The 17,748-nt window shown below is 45.1% G+C and overlaps 1 protein-coding gene across 1 annotated transcript in view; it reads left to right on the top strand.

Moving 5' to 3' along the window:
• Positions 1-16,029: 16,029 nt before the first annotated feature.
• The window catches only part of MMP24 (matrix metallopeptidase 24), a 40,930-nt gene continuing 39,211 nt past the window's right edge, over positions 16,030-17,748 (top strand). The window contains exon 1 of the mRNA XM_059133416.1: positions 16,030-16,248. Coding sequence (XP_058989399.1) covers positions 16,045-16,248 — 204 coding nt within the window. The 5' untranslated portion in view covers positions 16,030-16,044. The remainder of the gene's footprint in view (positions 16,249-17,748) is intronic.

Here is a 17,748-nt window from a genome sequence, read left to right as displayed (position 1 = left end):
TATTTGACAGAGAGAGATCACATGCAGGCAGAGAGGCAGGCAGAGAGAGAGGAGGAAGAAGGCTTCCTGCTGAGCAGAGAGCCTGATGCGGGGCTCAATCCCAGGACTCTGAGATCATGACCTGAGCCAAAGGCAGTGGCTTAACCCACTGAGCCACCCAGGTGCCCTATATGTAATTTTTAAAAAGATTTTATTTATTTGAGAGAGAGAGAGAGTATGAACAGGGGGTAGGGCAGAGGGAGAGGTAGAAGCAGACTCCTCACTGAGCAAGGAGCCTGATGAGGGGTTCCATCCTAGCACCCCAGGATCATGATCTGAGCTGAAGGCAGATGCTTACAGAATGAGCCACCCCAGTGCCCCTATATGGAATTTTATACTTTCAGAAACACTTTTATCCTATTATCTCATTAAAATTTTTGCTGAACCACCCAACAGGTTCATTAGGAGAGAAGGGCAAGTATTATTCTCATTTTATTCTCATTTCCTGGCCAATCTTGTGAAACTGAATGAAGGAAACCTCTTTCAGAATGGAGTGGGGTGGGGGGGGCGGTGAGGGAGTGGATAGAGTTGTCGCCTGGGTGACTAAATCTGTTAAGCCTGTCTGACTCTTGGTTTTGGCTCAGGCCCTAATCTTAGGGTCATGAGATCAGGCCCCATAGCAGAGTTTGCTTAAAGAGTCTCTCTTTCCCCTCCCTTTCTGCCCCTTCCCCCTGCTCACTCGCTTTCTCTAAAATAAATAAAAGAATCTTTAAAAATAAAAAATAAATAAATAAAATTAAAATGGAGCCGGGAGGCCAGCAGAGGGAGCTCTCACCCCATACCAACTCAGTCAAGAAAAGACAGACCTTGCATTCCCAGCAAGAAGAAGGAAGATTTTTCTCTTGGCCCAACAATAGCGCAGCCAATGAGAAACTGCCACACTCAGCCAATGAGAAATTATCATCATCCTCAACTCTCACTTTGCTCAAAGGGTCTTTCTTACAAAGTAATACCTCCCAACTTACTCCTTTTTCTCCTGAGTTGCCTATGGTTTTGCCCTAGTTGCTGGTCCCAAATTTCAAAATTCAAAAATCAATGAATGTAATTCCTTATATTCACAGGCTAAAGAAGAAAAAACATGATAATCTTAATTGATGAAGAAAATGCATTAACAGAATTTAACTTCTGTTTATGATAAGATCTCTCAATGAATTAGGAACAGAAGGACACTTCTCTAACCTTAAAAAAAAAAAAAAAAAAAAAAAGCATGTACAAAAAGGCATCATACCTAATGGTGAAAGCCTGAATGTTTTCTCCCTGAAGTTGGGAACTCAAAAGGATGTTCACTCTTGCTACTCCTATTCAATATTATCCAGAAAATTTTAATTAATGCAACAAGACCAGGGAATAATGAAGACACATGGATTGGAAAGGAAAAAACAAAACTGTCTCCATTAGTAGTCAAAAATGATTGTCTATGCAGAAAATTCTATTTAATCTACCAAAAAACTCCTACAACTAACTAATGAATTTGTCAAAGTCTTAGGATTCAAAATCATAATAGAAAAATCAATCATATTTCTATATAAAGACACAGTTGGCAACAAATAATTGGAAAATCAAATTAAATAAACAATGTAATTTATAACCATACCAAAGTAATGAAATACTTAGGGATAAATATAACAAAATATATGATGGATCTTTACAATGAAAACTTCAAAATACCAATGAAGAAAATCAAAGGAGCTTAAATAAATGGAGCAATAGAATATGAGTAGGAGGCTCAATTCTGTTAGGATGTCATTTCTCTCTAAATTGAAATACAGATTCAACACATTCCCAGCCAAAATCCCAGCAGGGTTTTTTGTTTTTTGTTTTTTTTAAAATATTTTATTTATTTATTTGATGGAGAGAGAGAGAGATCACAAGTAGGCAGAGAGGCAGGCAGAGAGAGAGGGGGAAGGAGGCTCCCCGCCGAGCAGAGAGCCCGATGTGGGGCTCGATCCCAGGACCCCGAGATCATGACCTGAGCTGAAGGCAGAGACTTAACCCACTGAGCCACCCAGGTGCCCAGGGTTGTTTTTTTTTTTTTTTAAATAGATGTCAATAAGTTGATTCTAAAATTTATACGGAAAGACAAAAGAACTAGAAAGCTAAAACAATTTTGGAAAAGTAAAACAATGTTGGAGAACTCACACTATCTGATTTCAAGACTTACTACAGTTACACACTAATAAAGACAGTGTGGTATTGGCAAAAGGATAGACACATGTGAATCAATAGAGTCTGGAAATAGATTGGCACAAATATGGCCAATTGATTTTTTTACAAAAGTACAATGGGGAAAGACTGTCTTTTCAGCAAATGATGCTGGAGTAATTGGGCATTCCCATGCAGAAATGTGAACCTTGACCTATACCTTGTATTTTCTATTTTAAAAATTCAGTTGAGGGGCACCTGGGTGGTTCAGTGGGTTAGAGCCTCTACCTTGGGCTCAGGTTGTGATCCCAGCACCCCCCCCCACCTACTTGTGATCTCTGTCAAATAAATAAATAAGTAAATAAATAAGATTCAGTTGAAATGGATCATGGACCTGAATGTAGACCTATGAAACTTTTAGAAGAAAGCAAAGGAGAAAGATCCTTGTCATCTTAGGTTGGACAGAATTCTTAAATGCAACATCAAAGTGAAATTCATAAAGGGAATACTTGATAAATTTGACTCTAGGGATAGAGAACACATTGGTGTTGCAGGACTTAAGGGTGGGAGAAGGTTTTGCTCCAAAAGGGGTAACTACATGGATGTTTTTAGGGAATGATGGACTATTCTGTATTTTGATTGTGGTGGTTATATGACAGCATTTGTCGAAACTCACAGAACTCTATGCCAAAAAGTAGTTTTTACTAATGTAAATTAAAGTTAAGTTAAATAAATGCATATGTATATATACATGAATTTTTAAGTTTTCTTTTCATAATACTATCAAGTCACATCTAACAGATTCTGTATTTGTATAATTATTTTTCTCTTTTTTAATAAGATCTTATTTATTCATTTGCCAGAGAGAGAGCACAAGCAGGAGGAAGAGGAGGCAGAGGGAGAAGCAGGCTTCCCACTGAGCAGGGAGCCTGACGCAGGGCACGATCCCAGGACCCTGGGAACATGACCTGAGCTGAAGGTAGACACAAAACAGACTGAGCCACCCCAGGCATCCTCTAATTGTTTTTCTTGAGCCCGAGATTAGGACTGCCATAATGCCTGTTCATTTTTTCATTTCCTCTCCTTCCATAGAACCTGAAACTCTACCATCAGCCGTTTATTCTTTTTGAGTAGGTTCTTGTTTCTGGGTCGGGGAGGTCAGCCTCCTTTTACTGGGAGTGGTAAAATAACACACTACCTGTCATTAGCACTTTAGCAGGGATCCAGTCACTGTGGTAACTAGCTGTCACTGTGGATGGCAGTGAGCAGGCCTCTGAGGGGCCAGGACACAGGACAAATGTGGTCTGAGAGGAGGAAATTTCGGAAAAGAAGGGCCTGCAGCGATCGCAGCCATGGGACGCGAGAGGCTGGGGCTGGCCGCGGGAGGACAGCGGATCAGGGAGCAGAGCTGAGAGCCCGCCAAGAACACACTGTGCTGACTTCACAGCTTTGCCTCCGGCTGGCTCTGGACTTCAGCCAGTGTCTCCTTGAGCTTTCATTTTCTCCCTTCTGAACCTGTCAAGTCTCCGCTCACAAGAGTTCCGTAGCATAAATAAGATCCTTGTCCTTTGCCTCCATTTATTCAATAAATAGTTATCATAACTGCGTCTAACACTCCCTTCTGTTTGAACAGCACGAAAGCCCTTTTATATCTACTTATCTCTGTTAATCCAAGAAATGGAGAATTCGCTCTGATTTCCCAGAAGGAAATAAAGTCTCAGAAAGGTTAAGTGATGTAGGCAGTTACTTTTTTCCCTAGGGAGGCCTGGACTCTTCCCATTAGCTATACTCTGCTGCCCCCTACTGGGAGCATGGCATTACGTACTAATTTCAACACACAGTTAACACACAGTTGTCCCAAGCTGAGAGTTTACATTGGTTAACTTAATAAATACTTATTGAGATCTTACCATGTGCCAGTGGTGGTGGTGGGGAACAGACACAGTCCTTGTGCATACGGAGCTTATTATGTAGAGGGAGAGATAGAATTACACAAATAATAATGTGATTACAACTTGGATAAGCACTGTGAAATGTGGAGGGTGTAGACCAAGGGTGTGACACTCAGTCTGGAAGATCAGGGAAATCTAGCACGAAGTGTAGTTCATAGGATTAGATTACTAGTTAGCTTGGAGAAAGAAGACCATGAGCTTAGCTTTTGCCTTTTCCAGTTTGGAAATCCTATGAGACATTCCAGTGTAGGTGTGGAATAAGCAAGTGGTATTTGAAATTGTGGTTATGGGTGAGATCTCTCAGTAAGAAAAGAAGGAAAGGTAAGAGGGCTTATCACAGCCATGAGAAACTACTGGATTTAGAAGTCCAGTTCGGAAGATATGAACTAGATCAGGAAGCTTGGAATGAGGAGCCAGAGAGACCCGGAGGAAGGTCAGGAGAGTGTCATAAAGTCAAAGCCAAGGGGAGAGTGTGTTTCAAGAGGAAGGCTGTCAACTGTGGTGGAAGTTATGAACAAATCAAGTAGAACTTATTTACCTGGTTTACCTGGCAGAAAGCAGGCTCAGTTTCAGAGGCCTGGAGTCTGAAAGATCCAGGCCAGGACTTCCTAGAAAAACCTCCATGGGCCACCAGAATGTGTTGCCTTGGACAAGTCCTCATACTCTTTTTCACATACCACCCAAAATAATTTTGATAAATGCTGTCACCCTGTAATTAAAATATGTTTCCCTGAAACTGCTATTTTTAAAAGTCCCTTTGTTTCCTCCAGGATTTTTTTTTTAATTACCTCAGGCAATATACCCTGGTAAGACTCAGGGATTCAGGGCAGGCCAGGGGTATACCTTTCTTACGAAGACTGGCAAAATGGATCAAAGATCTAAATGGAAGAGCTAGGGGCACTGGCGTGGCTCAGCCAGTTAAGCTCTGACTTCAGGTCGGGTCATGGTCCCAGGGTCCTGGAATTGAGCCCCACATCAGGCTCTCTGCTCATGGAGGAGTCTGCTTATCCCTCTCCCTCTTCCCCTCCCCCAACTCAGGCTCACTTGCTCTCTTTCTCTCTCTCAGAGAAAGAAAGGAAGGAAGGAAGGAAGGAAGGAAGAGAGGGAGAGAAGGAGGGGGGAGGGAAAGGAAAAGCCACTTGGAGTCTCATCCCCAGGAACTTTCTCAGGCAGAGTACCTATGGAAGTTGAGGATATGGAAATTAATTCCCTTAAAAATACCGGTACGTGACTACCTCTTGGGAAATCGTCATGTATCAGCGGGTTATTGCACACTTCCATTTGAAGGCCAGATTTGCAAAGGATTAGGGACAACTTAGAACTACTATCAGGTTCTTAGAACCTGGAACTGACTGATGGAGCTGGCTGGCCCTGATAAAATCAGACCCCGATTTTATTTATTTGATTTAATTTAATTTAATTTTTATTTTGTATGTTTATTTACAGACCCCCATTTTATTTTATTTTATTTGAAAAGATTTTATTTATTTATTTATTTATTTATTTGACAGAGAGAGAGAGAACAAGTAGACAGAGAGGCAGGCAGTGAGAGAGAGAGGGAAGCAGGCTCCCTGCTGAACAGAGAGCCCAATGCAGGGCTCGATCCCAGGACCCTGAGATCATGACCTGAGCTGGAGGCAGAGGCTTAACCCACTGAGCCACCAAGGTGCCCCTACAAACCCCCATTTTAAAAGCCTGAACTTGTATAAGGAGCTTCAGAGATAGGTGTGGGCGGTTTGGAGGGTCCTCCAAGACGCCTTCAGGCTCAGACATCTCCCGCCACTCCAGGGGACCATCCTGAAACTGTATCACGACTCTCAGAAGCCAGAGCCAGCCATCAGGGCCTGCTGTCCTCACTGAGATTAGAGTCCAGCCTGATTTAGCAACACGAGGGGGAGGTGGAACCGGGAAGCAATCTGACTGATTATTAAGCGCACCTGCCCAAACATATCCACGGCGACTCATTCATTCTCCCAAATCCCATGTGCTAGGCCATGAGTGAGGTACTGGGGTTACCGAAGAATCACAAGCCACAGGCCAAGCCCTGCAGAAGCTCGGGGAGAGAGACTTTTAAACACATGCTTGTAATTCATCGTAAGGAAGAGTAAATACGGCTTCAGTGCAAGAGCTGGGGGAGCACTGAAGAAAGAGCATCTGGGGTAAGAAGGGCCAAGGAAAACTTCCCAAAGCAGGGGACATTTGAGTGATTTCTTGACAGGCATGCAGTGCACCAGACAGAAAAAGAGAGGGTGGGGGCAAAGTGGTTCAGGCAGAAAGAGCTTTGCAACCTGTGTAGAAGGGGCACATGACCTCTGCAGTCACCCAGGGACTCTTAGAAGGGCCCCCATCCTTGTTCCGTGCTCTGCCATCGCTCTTTTGAAATTCTCAATATTTTTTTAACCAAGGGCCCTGCATTTTCATTTTGCACTGGGCCCCAACCATTATGTAGCAGGTCCTGCGAGGGGATAAGACGAAAGCAGGGAGACCTGCCGAGAAGCTATTCCTGTCCTCCAAGTAAGAGATAATGAGAGGCTAAATTAAGATCATCTTGTCACAACAGCACTACAGACCCACATTATTCTTTTCAACACCTACCTAGTGTCCCTCTGTTTAGATGCAGCGGTTTCTCTAGTTGGAAAATATTTAGGTTGACTGTGATCTTTTGTAATCACAACGACTGCTGCAATGAATAATTCTGTACATTTGTCCTTGTACTCGTGTAAGGATTATCTCTCTAGAATCAATTCTCAAAATTAGAATTGATGGGCCAAAGGCATGCTCATTTCCAAGGCTGACAGGCATTGCTAATTTGTGCTCCAAAGAAAACATACCAATTTATACCCCTCCCACTAATACCTTTATTATACCCTCATTAACATTCTGTAACGTACAACTTTTTGAAATTTGCAGTCTTGTTGGTGAGAAAGCAAGAGCTCATTGTTCTAATTCGCCTTTCTTTAATTACAAATGAGGTTGGTCTTTTTTTTTAAGATTTTATTTATTTTTTGAGAGAGCAAAGGAGAGAGAGAGAGTGCAAGTATAAGCAGGCAGAGGGGCAGAGGGAGAGGGAGAAGCAGACTCCCTGCTGAGCAGGGAGCCTGATGTGGGACCTGATCCCAGAATCTCAAAATCATGACCTGAGCAGAAAACTGAGCCAGGCAGGTGCCCGAGGTTGATTGTTTTTTTAAAAAAATAGATTATAACTCCATTTATATTCTGTTAAGAGGAAACACATTTTGCCATTCTTGAACTGGGTTATAGGTTTTTTTCCTTATTGGTTTCTAAGAGCTGTCTTATGTTAAGAAAATGAAGAGTAAATATATTACCTATTCTGTTGTTTATTTATTATATATATAAAAAAAATTTTTGCCATACAGGTTAAGGCCTGAAGTTTTGAGACTGCCCACCTATGAACCGTTTTTCCTTCTACCTTCATACTACAATATATGCCCTCTTTTCAGGGAATGGCCTTTGGAGACGATTACACTTACTTTTAAAAAGTTCAACTCATATTTGTCTACTTTTCAAATAGATAATCCGTCCACATAGTTAAAAAGTCAAAGGACACAAAAAAGTAGGCAGTGACAAATCTCCCTGTCATCCTGTCCCGCAGCCACATGGTTCCCCTCCAGGAAAGCAATTACTGTTCTCAGCGCTCTGGGGATCCTTCCATATTTTACACGTTAACAGACAAGGGTGCACGCGTGCACACACACACACACACACACACACACACACATTTGTTCTCCATTATCACATCAACAATGCCATACTCTACCCTGTATTCTGCACCTGGCTTTTTTTTTTTTTTTTTTTCATTTAACATTACATTTTGGAAACAATTGCCTATCAGTTCATAAAGGAATTCATTTTTTTAAATGGCCTCACAGTGTTTCACTGAATGTGCGTCTTTTCCGAATACAGTCGTAAGGGGAAAATACACCTAAGTCATTGGATTTGAGGCTGGAGGGGGAGACAAAGGCGGCAAACTGAACAGGGCCTTCAGTACATCCTGAACGGTCAAACCCTTTCCTTCCTTCTAAGGCTTTACCTTCCCATCTCTGCCCGTCAAAACTTCACACAGTCTTCCATTGCTTGTGTGTGTTAATGAGCGGCATGTATTGCAGATAAAACAGTGTAAAAAACTCCTCTGCTTACATAGGCTCATCCTAAATGCTACATCCTTTCTGAAGCTTTCCTTGAACTCTGTGATTTTTTTCCCCCAGCCAGAGTGACCTCACCCCCTTCTGAAATCCTATGGTAATTGTAATGTGTTGTGTTGTCACATCCTCTATGTGCTCAAGTCTTCACTCTTGTACCTAAACACTGTCTCACTCACCCGATGCCTTCCCGAATGGCTGCTTAGTAATGTTTATAGAATCTCTGAGGTAATTAATGAACGAGAAAATATACAAGGAGTTAGGACATACGCTTCTATGCCAGACATTTGGGGTTTTTCCCTGGTTTGGTTGTTTTCTGGGTGCGTCATTGGCTAAATCACTTTTCTTCTCACCCTTTTCTTAGAATCCACGTCCTGGGACACTTGTGAGGATTCAGTGACGTAATGGGGATCAATCGCAATGCCCTTAATAAGCCCTCAATATGGGCTGGTTGCCATAGTGGGAATTCAGAAGGAGAAGAGAAGTCCAGGAGACTTCCTGAGCTGGGTGGTGCTCTCCAGCCTCCTGTCTATATTTGTTTTCAGGGGCACCTGGGTGGCTCAGTGGATTAAAGCCTCTGCCTTCAGCTCAGGTCATGATCCCAGGGTGCTGGGATCAAGCCCTGCATCTGGCTCTCTGCTCAGCAGGGAGCCTGCTTCCTCCTCTCTCTGCCTGCCTCTCTGCCTACTTGTGATCTCTGTCTGTCAAATAAATAAATAAAATTTTTAAAAATAATAAATAAAAGAATAAATATATATATTTTTTAAAAAGGATATATTTGCTTTCAGATTCCAAGTGAGAACTTCACTTTTTTCTATTCCTGTGTTCTCTTTTTGTCTTTATCTTTTGGGTAAATTTGTCTGGCTTCAGGCCTTGGGCACTCCAGCACGAAGGGCTACTCAACTGTTTCTTAACTTTATGAGAAGCAAGGATCTCTATCCTATGGTTGAGCTAGCAGGTTATTTTCTTCCTCTGCAGTGTTAAAGGAAAAAAAATCAATGACCCTTGGGGAAGACTTAATTCATGGGAGGAGGAGTGTTGCCATAGGTATAGAGTCTACCGCAATGGAATTTTGCAGTGGGGGAGAGAAATTAGGCTCAGTTATGAATACAGCATGAGCAAAGGAGGGCATCTATAATTAAGGAACAGGGCAAGGGCCAAGTGATAGAAAATTACAAAGAAGAAACATCAGGGGTAAGGGGGATTCTGGCTGAGCAGACCTAACAGGACTCTTGCTGAAGACAGGCCAGGATGACCAGACATCATGGGGGAGACAGTGGAAAATGAGGCACCTGATCAGATAGCACGGGGATCAGACATTGAAAGGGGAGGGGTTCTGGATAAATTGAGTTACCAAAGTTTTTGGTAAGACTAGGAAGTGCACGCAGATGGGCCTAGGAGAAAGTTTAGAAGCCTGACCACAGTTTGGTCAAGCAAAGAATCTTTGTCATTGAATAGAAGGCATTCTGATATCAGCAACAGGATCGAGAAACAGACAAAGTTCCATAAATATTAACATAAAGAACACAGCGCCTTGGGGCTCCCGGAATTCTAGTCGCAACAGCCTTATCATTCACCTCCCTTGTACAGGGGGACAGTCGTGAGGAAAGCATCCCCCATCTGCTGGGCAAAAAGTAAGTAACCAACAAATGCCAATTCCCCTCTAATCTCTTGTCTGCACTGGTACTAAATTTACACTCCCTTTGTACACCTGCATAATCGTGGATGCTGCTTCTGCCATTCTCTTCCCTTTCTCCCCCAGGATCAGTTTCCCCCTCTCTACTGGATTGTTCTAGGTCAACTTATAAATATTATTCCTCCCACGAGGAAAACAAACAAAAACAACCCTCTTTTCACTCTACTTCCTCCTCCAGCTGCCACCTATTCTCCTTCCCTTTGTAGCAAAATTCCTTGGAAAAGTGTGGGTGTACTCAACATTTTCAATTCCTCAACTGTGCCCTCTTGAACTTATTCCAATCAGATGACTGACCCCTACAAGCCACCAAAAATGCCCAAGATCACCAATAGCTCCACACTGGTCAATCCAATTACGATTTCTTAATCTTCGCATGACAATCTGAAAGGAGCATTTAGTCTAGTTGATTACTCTCTTTTCCTTAAAACACTTTCTTCACTTGGTCTCCAGGATTTCTCATGATTCTGGATTTTTCTTCTTTTGTCTCTTCCTGCTCAGTGTCTTTTTGATTCCTCTTTATTTTCCCAACCTCAACATATTAGATTTGCTCGGCAGCCGCTTAACTCACTGAGCCACCCAGATGCCCCAATCCCTCGGCTTTTATATCCTGTCTTTGTTCTGAGAACCCCCCAATTCATTTTCCAGTCTAGACTTCTTTTCTGAAGTCAGACTCACATATGAAACCGCCTATTTGCCACATCCGCTTGGATGTTTAATAGACATCTCCCACTTAATATGTCCCCAACCAAGCTCTTGATAGTTCTCTTCAAACCAGCCACTCCTGCAGCCTTCTTTGTGTCACACAACAGCAACTCCACTCTTCCAGTTACTCAAATGTTTGGTGTCATTTGACTCTTCTTTTTTCCTCATCCCTCCTGTCCATCCATTGCCATGTTCTGTCAACTCTATTTTCAAAATCTATTGAGACGCCAACTATGTCTCCCATCCCTGCTTGGACCCTGGTCCATATCACCATCATCCTGCATCGGGAGTCTTACCATGGCCGCCTAGTTAACCTTTCTGATTACGGCCCTTCAACCTGCTCTGAGTACAACAGTCAAAGTGATTCTGTTAAAGGTAAGTCAGAAGATGTCTCTTCTGGTCTTAAAATCTTCCATGGGCTTTTTTATTTCAAGAAATGTACCTCCCCTCTATAACCTTCATCCCTAGTACTCTTTTTTTTTTTAATTAATTAATTTATTTGACAGAGAGAGAGAGAGATCACAAGTAGGCAGAGAGAGGGGTGGGGGGGGGGGAGCAGGCCCCTGCTGAGCAGAGAGCCTGATGTGGGGCTCGATCCCAGGACCCCGGGATCATGACCTGAGCTGAAGGCAGAGGCTTTAACCCACTGAGCCACCCAGGCGCCCCCATCCCTAGTACTCTTGCCCTTCCTCCACTCCACCACACTGGTCTCCACATTGTTCCTCAAACCTGCCAGCCATGCTCTTGCTTCAGAACTTTCCCCCTTGCTGTTCCCTCTGTCTGACTTCATTTCTCCCAAATATCTGCAGAGGCTATTCCTTATTCCTTCAGACCTTTACTGAAAACTCACTTTCTTTTCTTTTCTTTTTTTTTTTTTAAAGATTTTATTAATTTATTTGACAGAGATCACAAGTAGGCAGAGAGGCAGGCAGAGAGAGAGGGGGAAGCAGGCTCCCTACTGAGCAGAGAGCCTTATTCGGGGCTCAATCCCAGGACACTGGGGTCATGACCTGAGCCAAAGGCAGAGGCTTTAACCCACTGAGCCACTGAGGTATCTGGAAAACTCACTTTCTTACTGAGACCTTCCCTATCCAAGATCTCACACACACACCTTTCAGCTCTCATATCCTAGTTCCCTGCTTTTCTCAACAGCTATTACTTTCTAATATACTACGGATATCAATTATTTTGCTTGTTGTCTGCCACACCAGGATAATGCAGGTTCTGTGAAAACAGGGAGTTTGATTTGATTTGTTTATTACTCTATCCCAGCACCTCAAATCCTGCCGGGCCCATCCAGGTGTTTAATAAATATTTGCTGAACAATTTGCTGAAATGTTATCCTGTCACTCCTTTATTCAAAGCCCTTTGGTGAGGTCCAGCAGCTCAGAACAGGGTTTTCAAACTTTTTAATCTCAGAATCCCCTTTAAACTCCTAAAAATTATCAAGAACTCCAAAGAACTTGTGTTTATATGAATTATATCTATTGATCATTACCACTAGTAATCAAAGCTGAGAAATTGTAAAATATTTTCATATTAATTCATTTAAAAAACAGTAATAAACCAGGTAACATAAATAACATTCTTGTGGTAAATAGCTATGATTTAAAAAAAAATTAGTGAAAAGACTGGTATTGCTTTACATTTTTTTTAAGAGAGAGCGAGCAAGTGGGGGAAGGAGCAGAGGAAGAGAGACAAACAGCCTCTGTGCCAAGCATCATGCGGGACTCGATCTCAGGACCCTGAGGTCATGACCTGAGCTGAAATCAAAATTTGGAAGCTCAACGGACTGAGGCACGCAGGCATCCCTGCTTGACATTTTTGACAACCTGTTTACTGTCTGACTTAATAGAAGACAGTTATATTCTCATGTCTACTTCTGTAATCTGTTGTGAAGCCTCAAAAAAAACCACACAGCGCCCTCAGGTGGGAAGGAGAGTTAAAGAGACAAACAATGCTTAGTATTGTTGGGAAAATAGTTATGATCTCACAGACCCCCTGAAAGGGTCTCAGCCACTCTCTGAGAATTGCTGGCCTTGAACATGAAGTCCAAACTCCTCAGCGTGGCACTTGTCTTTTTCTGTGTCTTTGGATATACAGTTCCTTTTGCACTCTACACAGCAAATTCCTGCTGGTCATTCAAGGCCCACCTCTAAACAATTAGTTGTTCTCTCCTCTCTACTTTCCTAAAACTTTTCTTTTATTGCACATGTTGTGCTATCTTCTTGCTATCTATATGTGTCCATCTCCTCAGCTGACTATCTTTCTAAAGGAGACAACTATAACCTAATCTTTGTATCCACGCCCAGTTAGTACCCAAAAGATACTTAATTAATATTTGTTGAGTAGAGAAGTTAAGAGAAGAGGTAAAGGGAGAAGGGTTCTAGTTTCCCTACAGCCAGCTCTCGTACTGGCATAACGAGTCCTGGTAAGATGATCAATATTTAAGTTTCTCCCAACATCTGCTCAGTTGACTATGTAGTTTACAAAGTGAATCCCAACCATTTGTGTGGTCCTTCTAATGAAGCAGAGAGGGAAGGGTCATTAGTTTTACTTTACAAATGAGGAAACTGAGGCTCAAGGATATGAAATGACTCTCCCAAGGGTGCACTACAAATTAGCGACAGCCAATACTGAATCCAGGTATCTGACTCTCAGACCTGTGCCTTTTCCATGAAAAAAGGGAAAAGAAAAGCCGTGCCCTGGTGAGTTCATCTTACAGTGTTACTCTGATGCCTCTAAACCTCCTCTTGGGCTGGCTTCACAATAGACTCCAGACCTTCTCTACTAGGGACCTGCCTTAAGGTTATATTCTATAAGCATCCATTTACTTATACCAAAATTTCCTTCTTTATCATTAATTACCTACAGCCACCCATGTCCACCATTCTTGATATCTGGCTTGAATGTACTATTTCCTCCTGGAATGCACCCTTTCCCAAAGCTTCCAACATTGGGTAATTTGCTGCTCTTTCCTCAATATTTCCATAACACTTCCTTCCCATCTCTGTCATAATTTAGCATGAATCCATGTGACTAGCTCTGCCCCATCTTCCTGCTAGACTATGAGCAGGAAATCAATGGTGTGTATACAGTCCTCAATCTCTGTGATCTCCCTGATACTGCCAAGTGTTCTTCGTCTCCTTGAAATGTTCCTCCCCTTTCCCATAGACTCCATGATTCTGACTGCACAATCTTTGGAGCACTCTTTAGACTGAATATGTATGTCTCAACGCAGGGCCTGCAGCTTTGCTTTTTCTACTCCAGTCTCTCAGTTTCAACTATCACATTGATCTCAAGGTTTCTAAAACGTCCACTCTCCACCCTCTTCTGAATTTATTCCTATGCCCATCTCAGGGATCTTATCATTGCCGTGGCCTCGGCAAGCCTAAAACTGTTTGCCATCTTCCTCCTTATGATACCTCCATTTCTGTAAAGACATTACAGTCCATCTTCCTGGACTTGTTATCACTCCAAACTCCTTTCCTTCTTTTTGGCCCAATGTCTCTTAAATCTCTTCCCCCAACCCTATCCTAGAAAAATGTGTTCTGAGGTCATATTGCTTCCCACTCTGCCACTTGTGAATCATGCAAATTTGGCAAACTTATTCAGAGCCTCCACTTCCTTATTCTAAATTGGGGGTGTTAATAGTGTCTGTTTCATAGGTTTATTTATGAGGATTAAATGAGATATAACACAGTTAAGGGCTTAGCCCAATGTTTGTTACATACTAGGCATTTAATAAGTGTTTGTTATTATTGTCATCATTATTTCTTTACACTGAGACTATTGTAGTCATCTTCAACAAATTTCTGTTTCCTCTGGTCATCATTCTGTACACTGGAAGGGGAACTAATACAGAACATTTCTTAAGTGCCAAGCACATCATCTTAAGAACAACCTTATGCATTAAAATCAACAGCATTCTGTAAAAATGGAAGAGAGCCAATATATGAACATAGGTCTGATTCCTAAGCTTGTTCTCTTTCCCCACCTCCAAAGTACCAAGTAACCATAAAACACCATTTCCCACGTACTATTCTGCTTAAAGGAGCTTTCAACCACCACCACCCCCATTTCCCTTCCCAAATTCATTATCCTGGAACCGACAGTCTTCTGCTTCCTTCACTCCCAGCACTTTACTATGGGATCCCTGTGCTCCAGAGAAATGATCTACAGCCCCAACCACATCCTGTGCCCCTCATCTTCCTACCTGCCATGCCCTCCCCATTCTCCTTCCCTTATTTAAATCCAGCCTTTCCTCAAGACCTAGTTAGAGCCCCCACTCCCTTCATAACACCTGTTCTGACTTCATCCTGTCCCCCATCAAGCCTGTCCTGACCCCTGGAGCACCTGCCTGGATCCTTTTTGACACTTGGTGTTTGCTGCCCTGTGTTTCTTTGCACTTCTGTTTTCGCACCCAGCTGTAAACCTCTACACTTCAGGGAATCAGCCTCCTTTTTTTTTTTTTTTTCTTTTTTTTCTTTTTAAGTCCCAAGTAGCCCAGAGTCCTACATATATATAGAAAGTGTTCGATACATATGGGTTGTTTTGGATGAAAGATGATCTTCCCAACTGGTTGATCACTCTCCAACTAAGGGGGGCGGTGAGAGAATGAGCTTCACCTTAATTTTACCTAATGTCTCCCAGGGATGCTCCCCCCAAAACACTCCTCAAATCTATTCCTTAGTGTCCCACCATCCCTGCCCTCCTTTCTCCAAGGCCCCCCTCTCAGACCCTCTCCGCCAGGGCCACCGGCCCCACCCCCGCCGTTACCCCAGGGCGTCTCCTCAGTTCCTTCCCCCAGTGCTGTCTCCCATACCCCCCTCCTCCAGGGCCACCCCCTCAGACTCCGTCCCTCAGGGCTAGTCTTTTGGCTTCGGATCCCGAACCCAGTATATCTCCCCCAGAGCCATAGCGCGGTCTACCTCTGCGACTATTTATTTAGCCTCTTCCCCCTCCCTCAGGGCTGCCCCCAGACCCCCGCCTCCGGTTCCACCCCTTCAGACCCTCCCTTCGGAGCTGTGCTACCGGCCGCTGAGACCCCTCCCCCGCACAGCTCCCCAGCCAGTGCCCTAGGGCTGGCCCAGAGCCGCCGCCCCCGTGGTCCCGCCCGGGTGCTGCCCCGGTGCCCCTGGCCGCCCCCCGCCGGGGCGGGGCGCGCGGAGGCGGGGGCGCGCTGGCGGCCGAGGCGGCGGCGGCGGCGAAGACAGGCGGGCCGGGCGCGTGTCCGCGGCGCCGTGACTCGGCGGCTCCGCAGCGGCTGCAGCGGGAGGACCCGGCCGGAGCCGCCGCCGCCGCCGCCGCCGCCGCCGCCATCGCAGCCGGGCGGCCGGGCCCCGCCGCGGGGATGCCGAGGAGCCGGGGCGGCCGCGCCGCGCCGGGTCCGCTGCCGCCGCCGGGCCGGGCCCCGCGCTGGAGCCGCTGGCGGGTCCCCGGGCGGCTGCTGCTGCTGCTGCCGGCGCTCTGCTGCCTCCCGGGCGCCGCGCGGGCGGCGGCGGCGGCGGCGGCGGCGGCGCGGGCGGCCGAGGCGGAGGCGCCCTTCGCCGGGCAGGTGGGGCTGGCGCGCCGGGCCGGGGCGGCGGGCTCGGGGCCTCCGGGCAGGGCGGGGGGCGGCGCCGGGGCCGGGCCTGGGCCGGGGCGGGCCGCGTCTGCCGCTGGGGGCGCGGGGGTGGCGCGCGGGGGTCTGCGCCTGGGGGCCCGGCCGGGGGTTGCCCAGGGCAGGGGCCGGGAAGGGCCGCGGGGCTGGGAGCTGCTTCAGCACCGCGGACAGGGGCAGCGGGCGGGGGCGGAGCAGGAGGGTCGGGATTGTTGTGGTGGCGGTGGGGTGTGTGGCCTGCATGACTATGTGTGAGGGAAACCGTACAACGCCTCGGAGTAAATAGTAAGCGCAGCCAGTATGTTGTGGGCTGGGAGAAGAAACCAAGGATGTTCAAGCTGGAGAAGAGAGGATGGGGGGGTGGGGGACGGGAGGGCGGGGGAAGGACTCGATCACTGTCTTCGTATCTGAAGAGCTGTCACGTGGAGGAAGGATAGTCTTGCTCTGAGTCGCCCCACAGGGCAGAATTAGGGTCAACAGGGGTGGGGGTAGGGGTTGCAAGAAGACAAATTTCAGCTCAATATTAAGAAGTTTGTAACAATCAGAGCTGCTCAACCAGCTTAGGAGGCGGTGAGCTGCTCATCGGGGACATGTGCAGGCAAAAGCTCGTTGGGGGGGTGGGGGCTTGGATGGATACGTGCATAATAATAACAATAATGCCAACTAGTATTTACTGATGAGCCAGGCCTGTGCTGTGATTTATATTAATAATCTAATTTCAATCTCATGACTACTTTATGAGATAGTTGTCATTATTATCCCCCTTTGGAGATGAGGATACAAACTTCGAGAGCTTCAGTAACTTGCCCAAGGTCACACAGCTATGGAGCAATGATGTTGGGATTCTACCCTAGGCAGGCTGACTCTAGTCACCATGTATTTAACCATGACACTATTCTATATCACAGAGAAGGGGTTTGGGGGGGGGGGCAGTTGGACTAGGTAATTTTTCTGGTCTCTTCCAACCTGCAAGTCTGCAGTTCTAATATGTGCTAAGTAATAAGTTAGGACAGTAGCTCTCTGCCAAGGAAAATTAGAGTGATTGCCTCAGTTATCCTGTGAGATTGAGCCCATTTGTTGCAGCAGGCAGTCTGTTCAGAAGAATGTGCCAGAACAGGGGTTCTTAACTGGGCATGGGACTCGGGGGACTGAAATTTTGTGCTAGATTGTGTTTGTGCATGCAAATGTATTTTTCTAGAAGAGAATCCCGAGATTTCTTCAGATTGTCAAAGGGGTACACGATCCCAAAAAATTAGGGTGTGTAAAAAGTCTCTTTTGCCCCGGTTGGTATTTGTCTTTCAAAGATCTATCATTGCTCATTGACTTTTAGTGGAAACTTTCCCTCTCCTGTTTGTGTTTTCAGCTTTATTACATCTCAAAGTAATGTGTTTCATAGGTTTATACCCTATAAAAAGTCGGATTCCCTTAGTATTCCTGAGTGCAAAGGGTGAGGTA

The sequence above is a fragment of the Mustela lutreola genome, chromosome 9 (assembly GCF_030435805.1).
Source record: "Mustela lutreola isolate mMusLut2 chromosome 9, mMusLut2.pri, whole genome shotgun sequence".
In the NCBI taxonomy this organism is placed as follows: domain Eukaryota; kingdom Metazoa; phylum Chordata; class Mammalia; order Carnivora; family Mustelidae; genus Mustela; species Mustela lutreola.
The sequence above is the reverse complement of the archived record's forward strand: the minus strand, read 5'-3'. Positions and strand labels throughout refer to the sequence as shown.